Below are 21,593 nucleotides of genomic sequence, written 5' to 3' on the forward strand. Positions count from 1 at the left end.
TTTACCGTTCTTAAGTTATGCCCAGTCAATTAATTACAGTCTCCTGCGTTCACAGACACATTTGGCTAGATCTTGCACAAATGTTATTTTCTATTTTATGGTACGATGTAGTCTTTTTAAGTTTGTATATAAAACCAGTATGTTTGAAATACGTGATTGATATCGCATAGACTGAGATTGGTGTTCTAAACTTAACAGGCAGGTCTAGGAAGGAAGATAGGACCGATAAAGACTCTAGAATGCTCGTACGGGTTTTATGTGTCATTGGTCCGGTTGGTAATTCGTTGTTCTCTATTTGGTGATATCATTACGTCAGATATTAATAGGGCACAAGGCCCACAAGTTATAACAGGTTAGTCATTCAAAAATTGCAACTATAATTCATATTAACACTATCAGTGATTATAATTTATTAGACTATTTAAATCTGATTGTCAGTAGTTAATTATCTATCACACAAAATCATCTATTTACAAACTTACTAAATAAAAACAGTCTATAGATTAATTTATTTATCTAAATTTCGGTAAGACTATAATTTATGGACGAACCAATCACGTATAAGATAACAGGTCTCTGATTTTGGCGCGAAATTCATTCATCCATTCGTCCAAATAGCGTCTTAAGATTTAAGCTGATCTCAGTTCATGATGAAAACCATAAATCTAAATCCTCAATCTTTACATCAACTGTAAATCATCATCTTTATTCTTCAAATTGCTTTCTAATCTTCATTTAGCCCTATTAACTAGGTGGACACTCTCAAGGTCACTTTGATATCTTTCAAAGGTTGTCCATACATTATAGTCTCACAGAAATTTCTTATTTTATTTTAGATTTACATACATCAGATGGGTTTTGTGGAGATTGTAGTAATTTCAATCGTTAAGATCATGAGTCAGTTGAAGCTAGACCATTATGAAAAACCTGGAAGCACTGGACGGCCGTTTAGTCCTATTGAGCAGTCCCACAATAGGACGAAATGGCCATCCAGTGCTTCCAGGTTTTCCATGGTGGTCTAGCTTCAACTGACTCATGATCTTAACCATTGAATTTACATACATCATTTATTTACAATCATCTGGATTTATGATTAAAAGATCGAGGAATCTATAAAATAGAAATTAATTTTTCTATTTATTTCTGATTCTTGAAATATGATTGGTCAATTGCAAGGATACATTTGATTGGTTAATTTATAGTTTGTATTTTTGTTTAAAAAATTTTTTTGGCGGCTAAATTATTCATTATATTCATCAATAGATAATGTGTATCTATAAAATAAAAATACAAACGATTTCATTTCAATTATTCTAAACAAAATGAATTTAATTTATATGAAATTTGATATAAAATTATTTTATTCTTATTATACAATATTTTCAATATTATTCATAATACATTTACATTTATCATTCATTAATTGTAATAAATTGAATTCTAATTGGAATGAACATGTCAATCCATATAATCAAGAAAATAATAAAAATAATCATTTTATAAGAAATTATTATTATAATAATCAACGTCATCATCGAAATATATTACCATCTTATAATGTACATGTGAATAATGACCAGACACAATTTCCATATAGTAATAATCAACGTTCACCTTATAGAAATTCACCTATTTATCGAAATCCTCATTTACAACAATCTAATACATATCGATTTCAAAGACGTTGGGTACCATATTCAAGAAATATAGAATATGTTAATCCTTCAGTAAGAAAATATTCACAAGAATGGTGGAAGAAAAATTTTCTGTCTAATAATTATCTTAATAGAAATATTGATTATAGGAGAAGAAATCATACATCATCAGATCGTGAAGTGAATGATTATGTAAGCATTTATTCATCAGGTAGTCCGATTGAATATGGTAATACAAAGCCTGAAAATTATTTTGAAAGTGTTATGACTTTATCCCATCCTAACGATCGTGTTTGGAATGCGAAAGAACAATATTGGGGTTATGCACCAAATTCATTTAGTACACAACAAGGAGCTGAAATATCTACTTATTTATGGTCACAAAGTGCAAGACAATTCGATGAATGCATACCACCGTTTTGTATTCCTGCTCAATGTGATTATTATTCAGATGGTCGATCAACTTGTACACAAAATCCTCCATGCTTGGGCTCTACACCATGTTATCAGAACGATCCATCATGTACACAAGCAAACTATGGTGTACAGTGTAATGTAATGAATTCAACAGTTTGTAAGCAAATGTTAAATCTGCAATGCAGTTTTGGCTGTGTTAGAAACGGTTCTAAACCTTCAGATGTATTATGCGTATGCAACCCCTGGGCATTACAAAATAACGATTCATCCTGTGTTTCGGTCGATCTAGATATATTCAAATGCCCTTTAGGATGTAATGGAAGAGGTCGTTGTGATCCGAAAACTGGGAAGTGCTTTTGTTACCCTGGTTTTAAGGGACAATCATGTGAATTGGAAGATAAATGTCCATCAGGTTTAACAGGACCTAACTGTGAGTATGATGTTGACGAATGTCTAAGTGGTAGGAGTGGATGTGAACAAAGATGTGTTAATACTTATGGCTCGTTTCGGTGCGAGTGCGAAAACGGTTATGTCGTTGTACAAGACAACCCAAAAAGATGTAAACCATCAGAGTGTTTGACAAAATGCCACTTAGGAAATGGAAATTGTGACACGACAGGCAAATGTCACTGTTTACCAGGTTATACAGGAGAGTGGTGCAATTTAGACATTGATGAATGTAAATTAGGAACACATAACTGTGAACAAGTATGCATTAATACTCCTGGATCCTACCTATGTGAATGTCACTCAGGGTACAAACTTAACTTGACTGATAGAAAATCTTGCCATCAAGTTACGTGCAATCCTAGATGTACTATTAATCAAGGATTTTGTTCTGATGATGGAATATGCACCTGCCGACTGGGATTTACCGGACCAGATTGCAGTGAAGATATGGATGAGTGTAAGACAGGGACACATAACTGCTCTCAAAGATGTGTTAATACATACGGTTCTTTTAGCTGTGAATGCTATGAGGGGTATGAATCACAAAGTGGTGACGGTTTGAATTGTAAATCTAAATGTTCAGAGAGATGCATGTCTAATAAGGGAAAGTGTGATGCCACTGGGAAATGTTTATGTCGTCGTGGATTTACAGGTCTTGACTGTTCTGAAGACATAAATGAATGCGAGTTGAAACCTAAGCCTTGTGTTCAAGGCTGCGTTAATACGTATGGGTCATATTATTGTACGTGTGATAAAGGGTATCATCAGGATCACAAAGGTCACTGTCTTCCAAATAAATGTAGTCCTGAATGTGTTCATGGACAAGGTGAGTGTACATCTGATGGAAAATGCCTGTGTAATCCAGGTTTTCGGGGGTTATCTTGTGAGACAGATGTAGATGAATGCGCCGAAGGAAAACATAATTGTCAACAAGAATGTATCAATACTCTTGGGTCTTTTAAGTGTTCTTGTCATTCAGGCTACAAATTATCCACTGTAAATTCATCAAAATGTGAACCTATTTCTTGTCCTTCTCATTGCAGTTTAATAGATGGAGAATGTGACTGTGAATGCAAGTTTGGACATTTTGGACTTAATTGTAAGCAAACAGTAGATTCATGTGCAATTAAACCATGTGACCAAATTTGTGAGGATTTAGGTGATGGGAAGTATATATGTAAATGTAATGAAGGTTTTGAACCAAGTCCAAATAATCCTAGACGATGTCAGCGTATATGTAAAGATGGTATAGACTGTATATATGGAAGCTGTCGAACTGTGTTTTCAAATGACACAGATCAAACTTTATGTACTTGCTTAGAAGGATTTTACGGAACAAACTGTCAAAACGATGTAAACGAATGCTTGAATGAAAATGGTCAAAAACATTTTTGTGAACATCATTGCATCAATACATTAGGATCATATCAATGTTTTTGTGATCCCGATTATGAATTACAATCTGATGGTCGAACGTGTAAAAAACAGTTTAAACATGAAACGAAGTGTCCTGAATACTGCCAAAATGGTGCAACTTGTAAACCAACTGGAGAATGTGTATGTCAACCTGGCTATGAAGGAATATATTGTGAGAAAATAAAAGATATTTGCTCAGTACTTAAGTTATGTGATCAAAAATGTTTTCCCAAAGATGTAAGTTGTCTACATTATTTAATAACAGACAACATTTGTGATATTGTATAGAAATAGAATATTACAAAACTAATTTATAAGGTAATGATTGTTGTATAAAACGTTTACATCAATCACTGATTTTGGTTATGTAACCGCTGCAAATATGAATGAGCAGAATAGATGTTGTGCCTTATTATTAGTCTTTTAAACGGCGTACAACTACGATCCCATGAGAAGTCGAGCTAAAGATTTTCAGATTTGATGGTCATCATTTAACTTTTATATCACTGAATTGGTACTAAATCCTGTAAAATTTCATGCAAATAGATGATGTAATATTGAATAACATCTAAAACGGGAACCTGAATTGGGACTTATTACGAGTGTTCACAGGCAAGCTATGATTATATAGGGTCAAACTTAGAACCGTTAAGTCCTCAGGTTAATAGGATAGCCTATATCAATTGATTTTACCTATAATGATAACAATTTTCTATACTTACTATTCACATCAAATCCATAGCTTTTGATATCATTCCATGCTAAAACGTACCTTTCAATATTTTAAGTGTTGATTAGACTGTAATAGTAAGCAATGGATAGAACAGTAGGTTAATCAGGAGATAAATCATTTCATTAAACCATTTCATTTTATTCTACTACTTAATTAATGTGCAGGAAGCTACATTAAGAAAAGTAATTACCCTTAATAAACTATTTAAAATGACTTAAAATACATGAAATAAAGTGAATTCACTTCTTCCTAACAAGTTATTTGGTGAAACTATAATTTATGGACGACCTTTGAGTGACTCTAGACTGAACTTGAAAGTGTCCATCTAATAACCAGGACTAAATAAAGGTTAGAAACCTGTGTGAGGAATTAGAATTATGATTTACAGTTGATGGTTAGGGTTACAAATTAGATTTAGGATTTTCACCATGAACTGATATCAGCTATAATGCCAAAACTCTATTTATCCGAATGAATGAGTGAATTTCGCGCCAAAATCCAAAACCTGTTATCTTATACGTGATTAGTTTATCCATAAATTATAGTCTCAACGTTTTATTTCTAGAAAATGTTCTTATTCTATGAAAAGAATTTATTTTATTGAGAATAAGCATTGATTACAATATTTTCATAGGTGAATTCATGAGTTGATCTAAGCTAGACAACTATGTAAAACTCGAATACACTAGATGGCCATTTCATCTTAATATGGGACTTCTAGTTAAATAATTAAATAAATTTGTCAAACGATTACATGTTACCCACTTTGTTTATATTAATTTTCAAGAGGGTTTCACATAACGATAATCGATTTTGTTACATAGTGCAGTAGGTTTGATTATGTCTAAATAAATAATAACGTACACTATACATATACATTGTAGGAATTGTTAAATTTTGTAGTTTAATATAACAGATACACTTTAATTAGACAATCGTTCAACGTTTCGCCTGATGAACGAGTGCTTACCATTCAAATCTGTGTGTTGACATTCAGTGGTTTGTGTGTTTAAATTCAATTTGTTTGCAATAAATCATGACCATTACCAATTTTCATAGATAAAATTTGTCTCATAGAGGATATGGATAATGGTTTCATAATATCAGTAATTAACTGAAGATACAAGTACAAACCACTAGATGTCAATTCAATGACCTGAAGGTCAACTAATCGCAGCAAGGCTTGATGATACTAGGCTTAATTCCTGATAGGATCGTGGATAGTTGCTTCTGAAGAGCACCATACTAAGACGAAACAGCTACTCAATGTCCATGGATTTCCATTTGTTACCAATCCGTGATACAAAACCAAAAACGTCAATGTTCTTTTGCTATTTTTATGGTTGTAAGAATACGATATGAAGTAATATGGTTGCTCAATATCGTGGTTTGGTTGAAGTTTGACTTGTATATCGTTACATAGCGGTTTAGTGGTTCAGAGATTAAACTTTTTCGCGTAAGACTGAAGGTATTGGACTCAACCACAGGATGAGGAGTCGTGGTGAGCATTACTGAGGGATCCTATACTAAGGTGAAATGTGTGTTCCGTGTTTTCAGGATTTCAATGATTTTCTGAGTTAGATCGGCTTGTATTCTTGGCATAAATACAAGTTTATCCAAAAATTAAATCTGTAAACTTTCAAACTTTTATGGAGGTTTCTTGCACACAATAATAAAAACTTTATTCAGTATTATATCTTTAGTGCAATATAAAACTTTCAGCACAGGATATTTTATGAAGATCCTCTTGATGTTCTGAGATGTCATTATATATAATGAACAAAGAGTTGGTGGGGAAAACCAGTTCATTGTTTTATGCAGAATTACACAGTGTTTTTGTAAAATATGAAAATCATATATTGAATACATAATTTATATATCTTCCTTGGGTTGTCCTCTACACACTTCTTCGTTCTCCCAATCCCGTTGTTAATCTGATTGCTCTCTCTCTCTCTTTCTTTTCCTTCCTGTTCCCTTCATTTCAATATTCTTCTGGTAAGTATTCCATTTCCAATTGCTACTACATGCTACTTATATCTATCTCAATGAGTAGTGTACATTACATATACAATACATGAATAATTAAAGTAAATGAATAAAATTATATAGAATAGGATAAAAAATTTTCTAATAAAATCAAAAAAGCTATACAGCAATGGATTGACAATGCTTTCAAAAGTATAAGTTTTTATTAAGGTCAGCTCTTACAAGATGTTCATGTTATAGCATATATGCTAGATAGGTTATTGTAGACGTTTTGTACATTTTTTTTCACTGGATGGATTCTAATCTATAGGCTATACAAGAAGAATATATGAATGGAGTAAATAATTTTTTCTGATAAAACAAAACTTACTAACTTTATTTGACATTGTTTACTTGAATCTTCCCATTGATACTTAGGTCTGCAATTGATCAGTCTTTTATTGGTATATGTGCATACTGTGGACACTGCCTTGATATTGCCTTAATTCACAAGCATTGTGAACAAAGACGGATATTAGCTAGCAGTGGAATCAAGGATGGGCGTTTTTTACTTTTTGGAACTCGTTAGCTGGATGTACCCGCATTTCAGAATTGATGTTCACTCTGGGACTCGAATCCAGTACCGTTCACGTCAAACGCCACTTAGCTACTGAGTCCGGATATCCACTTGCTTGTACAATGGTGTGAAGCTTAAATTCACTTAGTGTTGTTAACTTGTATCTTCTCATTGAAGTTTAGCACTGAAATTGATCAGTCTCCTACTAACTGTCCATATTACTTCACATTTTAGAAGTAGGTGTTAAGTAATCAATATTAACTTATATTATCTTTCATAGAGAAACAACAATGATTTGAATAAAGTAACATGACGATTATTTTTGTTAACTTCTCATTAACTGTCTAAAATATGAAATATGAATAAAATTAAAATGTACAGTAAAAGAATTGATTATTATCCAGAGTGATGAGGTTTCAAATTGTTTCTTTATTATCAGAGAAGGGTTTTTGTGGATATTGTAGTACTTTTATTGGTTGAAATCATGAGTCAATGGAAGCTAAATCATCATGGAAAGTTGAAAGCACTGGATGGCCGTTTCGTCCTATTATTGGACCCCTAAGCAGTGCGCATCTACGATCCTACCTCGCGAGATTCGAACCCAGGACCTATCAGTTTCCCGCGCGAACAACTAATCACTAGACCACTGAGCCAGCATTTGTTTATTATCCTTGTCTTCTCTTACCATTCATTTCTAGTCTAGTTGGCCTTTTATTTTTATATATAAATGTTCTTAACAAGTATATAATATGTGATCAGATTGTTCGAAATGTATTCGGCTAATGTATTACATAGTCCAGATAATCTTCGACTTCTTATTACTTTATCGAATCGATTATGAACCTAATGTTATATTAAGAAACAACTAACTAATTACAGTCACTATCTGTTATGTAACATTAAGTTATTGCACTTTAAACTATAGAAATGAAATTATATAATAGTAATTATATGATTTGATAATAAGTTTGCAAACATGATAAACATTAAATTCACTTAGTATTGTTTGTTTGAATCTTCCCATTGATGTTTACAAGTGTAATTGATCAGTCTTTTATTGGCATATGTGCATACTGTTCGATTCCCAGAGTGAACATCAACTCTGAAGTGCAGGTACATCCAGCTGACGAAACATGGATTCCTGGATTCAACCGTTAGTCACTATCCATCATTACATACAATGATAAACAATATATATTAAGGTCAAACATTTAAATATTTAGTTTTTGGTAATTTATTTATTTGAAAAAAAAAACATATATGATATGGTTATAAGTGTACTTACAGAACATGTTTATACATTTTTCTAAAGTTTGCAGAATTCTATTCCTCGTTTATAGGCATTAAATAATGTTGTATGCAATCACTGATTGACTGTATTAATATCATTCAGTGATATAATATGATATAACTGCTTTGAGGTAAAAAAAAAGTTGTTTGACATTAATGTAATTTAAAGGGAATAAACGAAAAAAAAGTGAAGAAAGAAAGAAAGAAAAGTTCAATGAACTTACATGAAAAGTACAAACATATATGTAAACTAAATATTTTTGTCATGTTTTGGATAGTTGCTAATAGTGCAATTCAAGACGTGTGTTTTGTTATATTTTTGGGATTGATCAGCGGAATGAATCTATATTACAGTGTTGATGTGTTATATTGAGTCTTGAACTTAGCATCCTTTACATCAGATTCATAACACTGATATGCTCGACTGATAAGTTTCAAATATGACGAAACTCATGTCCTGGATAGCATTGCTAACCATTATCCACGTTTACTGGAATACTATTGAATATCTTGGAATATCAAGAAAATCCAATTACTATACATATATGATCAGTTACACTCTATAATAAATGAATACGGAGGTACAAATACTTACGAAATAAAAGTAGATAAAATAGTTGTGATTTTCATTTTCGTTCCTTTTTAAATGATAATTTATTCATATTTTAAATAATTGAATTGATAAGTCAGTTGAAGCTAGACCACCATGGAAAACCGGGAAACACTGGACAGCCGTTTCATCATAGTATGGGACTACTTATCAGTGCGGGATTCGAGCTTAAGATCTCGCAAGCGAACGCTTAACCTATGAACCACTGAGTCGGTATTCAATGGTGTTAATGTCTAATTTCAACCAATCCAACAAATTGAGCAACACATCCACAATTGTCTTCAGTCAGTTACTATCTCACAACAGATCCGGTTGAACTGCACTGGTCACTAGAACTCCAGGAAACATCTCTTGAATCCCTAGTGAGCACATGATAATTAATATCAGACGAGGTTTTTGTAGAGGTTTTAGTAATTTTAATAGTTGAGATCATGAGTCAGTTGAAGCTAGACCACCATGGAAAACCTGGTTAATATTATTACTTATTCTTATGGTAAATAAATTCATGTAGAAGAAAGATACTACTAATATTTATAATAATCATAATGGTAACAATAGTATTAGTTTTATTTTATACCGTTGGTTTGGTTACACCATATTATTATACAATAATGAAACACATTTCTATCTAACATACATTCAAGTTGTAGTTTTACTTTGAAAAATACATTTACATTAATTAAAAGCTTCTGTCAGTTTCTATGCATTAACCATTGTTAATTCATCTTATCTAAGGTGAATCAATTTCATTGTATTCGTCTCTCGTTTTTTTACCATAAATTGCAATGTTTCTTTATGACTATTCCAACAACCAGTATCATAATAATCTGTAAGACTTTTAATATAACACCTGAGTACATATAGTTAACAATCATAATTATTCATTCTAAAGAAATTTATAATAAGTAGTTTAATTATTATATTTATACAGTTGGAAAATAGGTGATAGAAACTATTGAACCAACTTCAGTTAACACTTGATTGATATATTATTTGATAACAATTGTCATAATAAATTAAAAACAGTAAAGAAATTATAAGCAAAGATGGATAGTGACTAACAGTGGAATCCAGTTTGATGCACGTTTCGTCCTATTTGGGACTTATCGGCTGAATATACCTGCGTCTCAGATTTGATGTTCACTCTGGGACTCCAATCCAGTACTGTTCACTTCAAACACCATTGCATTATCCACCTAGCTACTGAATCCTGATAGACACTCGCTTGTACAATGGGGTGAAGTTTAAATTCACATTGATGTTGTTTACTTGTATCTTCCTATTGTTGTTTAGGACTGCAAATGATCAGTCTCTTGTTGGCATATGTGCATCCTGTGCGTATTGCCTCGATATCGCCTTAAGTCACAAGTTTATAAACAAAGATGGAAGGTGCTGGGTTCAAGTTCCAGAAGGAAAATCAAATCTGAGATGCAGGTACATCCAGCTGATGAGTCCCAAATAGGACGAAACGTGCGTCAAAATGGATTCCACGGCTAGCCACTATCCATCTTTACTTATAATGCTTATGAACTAGGGCAATATGCACAGTATGCACATATGCCATTAAGAAACTGATTAATTTCAGCCCTAAACATCAATGGGAAGATTCAAACAACCAATACAAAATGAAAGTAAAACAATTAACTCTGAAGTAATCTTTAAGTATAGATCTTTTTCAATCTAACTTTGAACTATTTTGATCGTATATATGGGTTAAAATTTATAACACTCATTTTACATAACTCATACTTTCAATCAATTTCATCATTTCAGTAATTTCTATTGGCATTCTTCATGTGAAGTCAGTTCATGAAAGTGTTGCCGTAAATTATTTAACCAAACTGTAGGAATATGATAATAGTATTATGACATATTTAAGCAAAAGATGTTCCTGTTCTGATGAAAAAAGAGCAATAAATGTTCATCAACAATTGATTTTTATTGCAAATTCCTTTCAACAAGATCAGCTACATCTAGTTTTTTTGTTGAATTCATTGAATTCATGTACTTTTAACTCTTCTGTGTTCACATTTATATGTATTGTTCAATATGATGAGGATTTTCTAGACTGATTTCTATAACATAAGGCTGCATAAACCGTTGATTTTAATTGAGATTACGAAGCAATCTAAGTTGGACAACCATTAAAAGCCTGATGGTAATGGACAACTATTTGGTCCTAGTTTATGATTAGCCAGTCGTTTACATCGGCGATCCTGTGTTTGCTTACGAAATCGAAGGTCTTAAGTTCGATTTGCGGTAGTGGGATCATGGATGCTCACTAGTGAGGAGTCACATACCAGGACGAAACGGACATCCAGTGGTTTCAGGTTTTCAGCAGTTGTCCAACTTAGATTGACTTAATAGATAAATTAAGTATATCAATATACTTAAAAATCTTAGTCTGCTAATTTTTGGATATATATATATATATATATATATATATATATATATATATATATATATATATATATATATATACAAAGAAGCAAATAGGTGAAAGTGAACCATACTGAAACCTGTCAAAGAGTGATGATTATTTTGCCTGATTTTAAGAAATTCTAATTACAATCAATAAGAATATCTCTATATCGATATGCTTAAACTAAAATGAAAAAGAAGGGAATTAACTTCCTATATTTAGTTTATTCAAATTACTGTTAACATTTATCATGGTTTTCTTTAAAAACGTTTTTTTTATGTAGCCTATGAAACACCAAATAGAATTTGGTGGAAAAAAACAGAGTTAATTAGTATGGACTAACAAGAGAATAAGTTTACTAATCCCTTGATATGATTCACAGTATAAATAATGTCAGTTGTTTAGGTAAATCTGTCAGTATTATATAGAGAATAGGGTTTCTTTAGTTTTCTATATCATAAACTATGTCTGACATATTGAATTGAATTATAGTAGTAAATAATGTTGTGTTTTTATTTTCTTGTTGTTGTTGTTGTTTGAATTTACGTCGGTTGATAATTGGCGTTTATGAAACGGATTGTACTGAGAAACAGAAATCTTATGTAAAATTAACAAGCATTATGATTAGTTACTTGAATCGTTCAATTGATATTATGAAATGCGACTAATTAGAGTATTATCTTGATTTTACTATAATTGGAAACTGTCTGTTAAGACTGATTATAAGGTTGATATCAAGTCAGTATTTGTAGTAGTGTACAAAAGCTTTCAAGAGAGTATACTAAGGTTTATTGAAGTCTTGGTTATAAGGAAACTGAAATCCTCTTTATGTGTTTAAAAACAATTGGTTCTCTTAACCTTAACCTACCTTGGTAATGCTGATTTATTATCCAGTGTGGTTATCACATTGTTTTTGTTTACTAGTTCACCTTTTATTTTTCATATAAAAATGTCTTAACAAGTATATGTGTGTGATCAAATTGTTCGAAATGTATTAATATCAAAAGGGGTTTTTGTGGATATTATAGTAATTTCAATAGTTGAGATCATGAGTCAATTGAAGCTAGACAACCATGGAAAATCCAGAAGCACTGTATAACCGTTTCGTCTTATTGTGGGCTCCTCAGCAGTGCGCATTTACGATCCCACCTCGCAAAATTCGAACCCAGGACCTATCGATTTCGCTCGCGAGCCACTGAGCTGACATCCAACGTTGTTAATGTCTAACTTCAACCAATCCACAAAATTGAGCAACACATTTACCATTGTCTTCAGTGAGTTACTATCTCACAACAGACCCGGTTGAACTCCACTGATCACTGCTTCTCACTATTGTGTAAATATATTACATAATTCTAATAACCTTCGTCTTCTCCTTGCATTATTGAAATTTTAATAATCTGTTGCTAACAAACGATTGCTTTATTTCATACATGTACTTTCTTTTATCATCTTGAAGAAAGCCAATTATCAACATTCTACTCACAATCTATGATATTTTCAAGACAGAATTATCATGAAAATCGACCTAACTAATATCATTGATATTAATTAGATGTATACATATGTATCATTATGGATAGAGTGAAGATTTAAATCAAGTTAGTATGGTTGAAAAACAAATTTCATTAAAATTTAAGTTTTTCAAGATATTCAACTAACTACCTACAGCTATTACACATGTATTAAGTAATTTTTAAAAAAATGATTGTAGAATATCGTCACCAAGTTATCCATGGTGGTCTAGCATTAGTTGATTGATGAACTCAACTATAAAAATCAAATGAAATTATCACGATGAAAATTTTCATTAATTTTCTCTTAATTTACGAATAGTTTCTTAGCCTTAAATTCACTTAGTGTTGTTTTACTTGTATCTTTTCATTGTTATCTAGGACTGTAGTTGATCAGTCTCTTGTTGGTATACTGTACACACTGCCTTGATATTGCCTTAAATCACAAGTTTTATAAGTAAAGATGGATAATGGCTAACAACGGAGTCCAAGATGCACGTTTCGTCTGATTTGGGACTCGTAACCTGGATATCATAGTTGATGTTCACTCTGGAAATCGAACAACACTAAGTCAATGTAAATTTTAACCCATTGCACAAGCAGGTGGCTATCAGGACTCAGTAGTTAAGTAGATAACGCGATGGCATTTGAAGCAAACGGTACTGGATTCGAGTCCCGAAGTGAACATCAACTATGAGATGCAGGTATATCCGACTAACCATTTTTAAATAGAAGGAACGCGTGTCCTGGATTTCACTGCTAGCCACTATCCATCTTTGCTTATAATTACATAGCCATTTATTTTCTATGTTATAAGCTTTATTTATACTGTTTCCAATGAGAAAATGTTGATTGAATATTGGCATGAAAAACTGAAAAACAACAAAAAAGCAAACATTAAATTATATTTCTCAGTTTACAAGGTATTCTAGTTGAACTGTATTCTGCTTAACGAATAAGAACTGATGAAGAAAAACATTTATTACATGTATTATATTACAAGTGTACATTTGTAAAAAATGGACAACCATTATGTTTCTTGGTACATGCTTAAAACATGAAATAATATTAAAAATTATAGATTAGATGGTAAACAGTATAATTTTGCACTCTAATTTTATCCTATTCGGTACCCCTTAAATATTATATGTACGTGTATCTGAGTGTTAGATTGGAACTTAATCACGATATAGTTTGCTACAAACTCTAAAGTATTATCCATTTCAATGGTTAAGGTCATGAGTTAGTTGAAGCTAGACCACCATGGAAAACCTGGAAGCACTGGACGGCAGTTTCGTCCTATTGTGGGACTCCTCAATAGTACGAAACGGCCGTCCAGTGCTTCCAGGTTTTCCATGTTGGTCTAGCTTCAACTAACTCATGATCTTAACCATTGAAATTACTGCAATCTCCACAAAACCCATCTGAATATTATCCATTTGTTTATTGAATCCAGGAAGCTATTAACTTGTTGAATATGTATGATTTTTATACTATTTTAAGGAAGGATTTAAATTATCCTGTTATTCATGTGTTTAAGTAAACTTTAACTTTGGCTTTGTATAGTAATTTTATGTAAACTTTATTGAACAGATAGATTGTGAGTAGCAGTGAAATACAGGAAAATGTTTTAGCAGTTATAACAAAAGAGACTAGATTCAAGTTTTGATTTGGATATTAACACTTTGAGGAAGATACTATACAATTGTTGAGTCTTAAATAAGGTTTTACTTAAGATTTCCTTACTTAAACACAATTAAGGAATACTAATTTTAAATAAAAGGAATTTCAGAAAAAAGTTTTAGGGCGAGACTATAATTTATGGATAAACCAATCATGTATAAGATAACAGGTTTTGGATTTTGGCGCGAAATTCACTCATTCATTCGGATAAATAGAGTTTTGGCATTATAGCTGATATCAGTTCATGGTGAAAATCCTAAATCTAATTTGTAACCCTAACCATCAACTGTAAATCATAATTCTAATTCCTTACACAGGTTTCTAACCTTTATTTGGTCCTGGTTATTAGATGGACACTTTCAAGATCAGTCTAGAGTCACTAAAAGGTCGTCCATAAATTATAGTCTTTTGTGAAGGCCCGTTATTTAATCGTCATTTAGATCGAACGATGTTGTTGAAGGGGCTCTCCGCTTTAGTGGCCCGTGGATCTGACTCCAAGTAGATCATATGGATAGAATGGGCTGTCCAAAAGCTAGAATAAGGTATATGGGCGTAACATAATAACCGACACTACTAGTCTTACCAGTTTTAGATAGAATACTGATAACTTATATTAATGTTATATAAATGACTAGTCATGCTCTAAGCTGTATTACATCCGAAAAGATATAACTGGTGAAGTTTTAATTACCTGTTTACACATGATTTTATATAGTGACGATTACCAGTGATGGACTGACTATCTATCGTCATCTAAAAACTACATTGATAATAGAAGACATCTGTAATGTGTACTGTAGTTGAACAAGACATACTGTCAAGACTGATTCGTATATAGTTGACTGTATTCAAAATAAATTCAATTAAAATAGTTTTATCAAGGATTAACATCAGTTGAAGAATCTTTTAAAATCCTAAAGCACTGACTAACTAGCAATATTTAACATTTCAACCACTATCTCATACAGGATTAAATCTAAAATTATTAGATATCATGGGAGGCAGGATATCAACACATCGCTCAGTTGTAATATTTTGCAGTTGTAATAAAGTGTAATGATCATTTAATGCTATTATTGATAGTCAACTCACCCTCGACAGGGCTAGACTTCATCAATCTCCATGACTCACTAGCATTGTCCAACTCTACATGATTCCCAAATTTTCTCTAAATAATAACATGATATGTAGTATGGTAATGCAATTAAAAAAACTGTACTGTCATCGATATCATTGTTAACAATACTATTTTTTAACTATCCAATAAACAAATGTAACACTTGGAAAGTATGTGATATTCAATATGTTAAATGTTTCTAACCTACAATTTGAAGTTGCTTTACTCCATGTTATTTATTTTATAAATTATTTGAGGATAAAATTCATCAAATGAATATGTGATCGTGGATGGGCACTATTGAAGAGTATCATAGTAGAACGAAACGACCGTCCAGTGCTTCCAAGTTTTCCATGGTTGTCTAGCTTTAATTGACTCATGAATTCAACTATTAAACTGATAAAATCACCACAAAACCCGCTTCTGAAAATGAGGATGTATTATGCGCTTTATCAACTAGTTTACTGATAGAAAATGAAGGTAAACAATGAAATTCTTGAACTTGAGCTTCCTTAGAAACTACTTATGTTCTACAAAGATTTCTACAATTATTGCCAATACCTTTAATTTCCTCGTTTGAGTTAAACAACTATGTTCATTTTTAAAACTCTATATAGATAATATGAATTATGGTAGTGTTTCTTTTTCAGTATGTATCTTCAGACAACCGTAGCGCTGTTGGTCTTTTATAATACAAAAAAACCTATCTATCAATTTCTTCCTGTGATAAATTTATGTAATTCGCAACTGACTATAGTTTTTTCCACAAGACAATGTCACTTTTCTCATTTAGTGGCCCTATATCGGACTCCAATTAGACTATATGCTGATTGTTATCGAAATATACATTTTGTCTGCTTTCGTATATAATCATCGACTTAGATCGTGTTAATGAATAACGGAATTAAATAAGTCAAATACGAGAATGAATTTCGTATACTTGTATTTCATACAATCGTTGATCCAGACAAATGATCGGAGAAACAAAGCGAAGAGAAGGAAGCGAAATGACGCGCGGTGGAGAAGGCTTCTAAGCCAACTCTATTTAGTCAAGCGTGAATCGATACTTATGGTCGAACAAAATTAAGTTACAGACACATAATGATTAGGTTAAGTAATTGGCACACATAAGATCATCTAAAAACAGTCACTGTTAATAAACGAATAACTGACAGGGTAAAAATATTTCCTAAGAATAATGAATTGATTGATCTGTCCAATGTACGCCTGACATAGTACCAGCCCCTAAACTCATACAAAAACACAATTTCAGGATAATTAAGGATTTTGACAGATAAATAAGAAAGAGATAATTGAATGACAATAACGACAATGACTGATATTAATTAGTTTAACAGACAGTAAACTAAATGATAAGAAGTATTTCAGTCAAAAGCTTGTGTGAAAAATCTAAACAGTGCGGTAAAATAAATTATGAAACTGATTGTTTAACTTAAGCTGCAATGCAGGCACAAAACTGAATATATATATACTGTTGTATTCTGCTACATCGGGGTGGTGAAATTTGCACTTAATACAACGGAATACTCTACATGTACAATCAATTCATTTATACTTTTATACATCCTAAAAAAATGGTTCAATCATAGAAACAGTAACTATTTGCCATTATAATATTAGTAGGTCCTATTTTTTGGAAATCTATTAACAACTAATAACAGAAGTTTCTAACTTAATGGGTAATTTATCATAGATAATACAGACATATAGTTGAACTGTTTTCTTTTATCAAAATCTTCTAAGCTTCTGTTTGTCTGCAAGAAATCCCACACTTATCTGACTCAGGAAGAGACAGGGATGTCACTTATTTCTTCTGGATACATAAACTACGGTTAAAGGTTCGTATCCCTTTAGCTTCTGCTATCTGTTGGGAATGACAAAATGACTCGATATACCACTCGAAGTGATTTGGTTTATCTACCATATGCTCACTATTAACTAGATGTACCGTGATAGAGCTAGGTATTATCATTGTCTTACCCTTTTCATAACCAAGCTCACTCATTCATTATTTAAATCACCTGGTAGCACGACTAATATAGCTATCTCCACAGGTGTAGTTAAATTTGTAAATGCACATTGAGTAGAAAAACTCAAGCAACTGATCTTTTTTTTAAGTACTTACTTACTTACGCCTGTTACTCCTCATGGAGGAGCACAGGCCACTCACCAGCACTCTCCATCCAACCTTGTCCCAGGCAATCCTTTCCAGCTCTTTCCAGTTGTTATACATCCTTTCCATATCCGATTCTATTTCCCGACGTAATGTGTTGTTTGACCTTCCCATTTTCCGCTCCCCTTCAGGATTCCATGTTAGGGCTTGCCTCGTGACGCAGTTTGGTGATTTGCATAATGTATGTCCTATCCAGTTCCATCGTCTTTTCCTAATTTCCTCTTCCGCTGGAGGGTGGTTTGTCCTCTCCCACAGTAGGCTGTTGCTGATGGTATCCGGCCAATGGTTGTTGAGTATCCTGCCTAGACAACTATTTATAAATACTTATACCTTCTTGATTATGGTTGTAGTAGTTCTCCAAGTTTCAGCTTTTTTTTCAAGTAGATGTTCACTAATACTTATTTTTATCAATTAGGATTGTTGACAACTGTGTTTAGGTAAATCCAAGTTTAGTTTGAGTACATACTGGCTAAATGGATGTAATTGAGCTAATAATATTTTTTGAGGCTTTATTAATTTGATTTTCCGTATGTATTTTTTTAAAAAAACATACAGGATGGTACATATCATTGTGGTTGTGATCCTGAATATGAACTTCAAGCAGATGGTCATAGTTGTGAATTAAAATCTTCTTGTGATTTCGAATGTCAAAACAATGGAAAGTGTTTTGATGGAAAATGTGTATGTACATCAAATTTTGAAGGAGAATATTGTGGAAAAGATAAAAATGAATGTGATCAATCTATTTTTGAACATGGTTGTAGTTATGGATGCATTAATACTTATGGATCATATGAATGTATATGCCCAGATGGATATCGAAGACTTGCCGATAAACGTACATGCGTTGTAAGTTTAAAAAGATCTTTTCATTATCCCTTAAATTACTTAATTATGTAAGACACATTACATCACTTGATATTTCAATGTTTTGTATTTCAATCTTCATAAATGTTTCCCCTTAACTTCATATGATAAATATATGACAGATAATTCTCATTTATTATCAGAAGGGCTTTTTTTGTGGATATTATAGTAATTTCAATACTTTAGATCATGAGTCATTTGAAGCTAGACCATCATGGAAAACCTGGAAGTACTGGACAGCCGTTTCGTCCTAGTATGAGACTCCTCAGAAGTAGGCGACCACGATCTCACCTCACGAGATTGTGACCCAGGACCTATCGATCTCGCGTTAAGCATTAAAATAAAGAAGTTCAGCAAAGGGATCTCTTTTCAACGAATTTATTATCAAGCTGTACAATCGTATATATATATATATATATATATATATATATATATATATATATATATATATATATATATATATATATATATATATATATGAAAATGTTTTGTTAAAGTACTAGTTCCGTGAAGAAATGTGAACAAGGAATAACCAAGATGATGTAATAGAACGATTACAATACCAGATTACTTAACATGAGTAATAACAATAGACTTAGTAGGTTAGTAATGAATTATAATGTGAATGTAGTAAGATGATTAAAATGTTTTTCTAACAATAATTAAAGGTTATTAAAGGTCATAGGAGAGTAAAAACAAATAATGTGATATCATGAGCATTTATGAAAAAAATAATGAGAATATGAGGCATAAGTAGAGGGCGAAATGCAGTTATAGTAATAAATTAAGACCAAGGTAATAATAATGATAGGATGTGCTTCTTTTGTACGCATAATTCTAGCTTGAGCTCATGGATGATAAGCGCTTCGGCTATTTTCAGAAATTGGATACTAAGAAACCTGGATAGATGTGGACGAATCGTATATACAACCTTAAAATCAAACTGAGGATACGTAGAATGATTACAGTCGTTTAGATGTTCAAGTATGGAACTTCTAACTGCTTGCCTCTCACCTTTGTATTCGCGTATCCGAGTTGAAAGCGAGAGCTGTCTACAGTCAATATACCATGATTTACAAGAGCAAGTGAACTGGTAGATGCATATAAAGGCGATCAGACGGGGAAGCTTATCTATTACGGATACAAAAAACAAGTTCCTACTAATGGAAGTTATTCGCAGTTTTGCTGCATAGAATGTTCTTTTATCGCTGTCATTAAACGATTTTTGATTACATCAAATGTTCGGTCACCTTTAAATTCCAATCTTATATAAAGGTTCTTCTTTGGAACGGAACAATCAGATTTCTTGTCATAACAACTCCTTTTCATATTCTTAGTTATAAAGCGGTCTTAATAACCATGTTTCGTCAGAGTTTTTTCTGAGGAATACTTATCCTTTGTCAATGCATCCCATACTACATATCTGATGTATTCGGTAACTTAAAGGGTGAATAACATTTCTCATTCTGTTTAAAGACCACTTAGTTTAATCTTTTAAAAATTCTAAAGTTATTTTACCGTGATATCGTGCTTTTAAAAACTTACCTGGATAACTATGAAAACAGGACAACAAATTATCACTTATTCAAATAGTATAAATACAGAATGATAGTTATTTTGGACCAATTATACTTATGAATCAGTTATAATGATGAAGTCCAGACAAGTTAGCTGGACAAAACGTTGGAATTAGTTAAATTTCAATCGCTGAGAATATTTCAAATATAATTTTCACATATAATGAGTTATAATGGTTTTTTTATCAAATGAATTCATGAGTCAATTAAAGCTAGACAACCATGGAAAACCTGGAAGCACTGGATTGATGTTTCATTCTAGTATAGGTTTCTTCATCAGTGCACAACAACGATGGATGAGCATATGAATGCTATATTCTTAACACAACAAATATTGTGACTAATACTGTACTAAAAGCGATTACTAATACTTACTTAAATAACCATAATATATCACAAGTAAGTATTAGTTTATCATAGAAATCAGTTGAATATGGTAAGAACATGATGTGTAAAGTGTACTAGGATTTGTCAACCATTAAACATGTACAATAAATTCTGATCTAAAAACTAAATCGGTTTAAAATCAAATGTATTGATCCTTCAAGTCATATTTTGTCATGTTCCTCTTTAGGTGACACAGAAAAAATATGAGAAGAGAGATAGTCACTTAATATGAGAGATTAAACAAGCGGCACAGTCATGTTAACATACCCTATTACGTTATGTTATATTTTAATAGGATCATTAAAATGATGTAAATAAACATTTGTAACTAATAACTTATCTTTACAAGAAAAAAAAAGAAAAAAAGGAAATCTAATATATGTTCTTCATTTAATGATAACGTTTTAGCATAGATACGAAAAGCTGAGACTTGTTAACTTTCAACATTGGGCTCAGCAAAAAGTGGCCATAAATCATGTACAAAAACTAGAAAGAAAAAGATAAATACAATTAAAGATATGAAATAACTAAAAAGAAAGCATGATTTACTGTATCTATGGGAAAACCTAAACTATAACAATTATAATCAGAGAGGGATTTTGTGGATATTACAGTAATTTAATACTGAAGGAGCTTTGTTCTCAGAGCTGGATGGTTTGGTCGTGGAGCTTTTATCGTTCTTCTGAACGACATCATCAGTAGCACAAACTTCAGATAGA

The 21,593-nt window shown here is 32.0% G+C and overlaps 1 protein-coding gene across 1 annotated transcript in view; it reads left to right on the forward strand.

Annotated features, from left to right (window-relative positions):
* Nucleotides 1-1,337: 1,337 nt before the first annotated feature.
* MS3_00002328 (uncharacterized protein) overlaps nucleotides 1,338-21,593 on the forward strand; it is a gene marked incomplete at its 5' end in the record, with an annotated part of 36,482 nt that continues 16,226 nt past the window's right edge. The window contains 2 exons of the mRNA XM_012941791.2: nucleotides 1,338-4,175; nucleotides 18,599-18,892. Of these exons, the coding sequence (XP_012797245.1) occupies nucleotides 1,338-4,175; nucleotides 18,599-18,892 (3,132 nt within the window). The remainder of the gene's footprint in view (nucleotides 4,176-18,598; nucleotides 18,893-21,593) is intronic.

This window comes from Schistosoma haematobium, chromosome 1, assembly GCF_000699445.3.
Source record: "Schistosoma haematobium chromosome 1, whole genome shotgun sequence".
In the NCBI taxonomy this organism is placed as follows: Eukaryota; Metazoa; Platyhelminthes; class Trematoda; order Strigeidida; family Schistosomatidae; genus Schistosoma; species Schistosoma haematobium.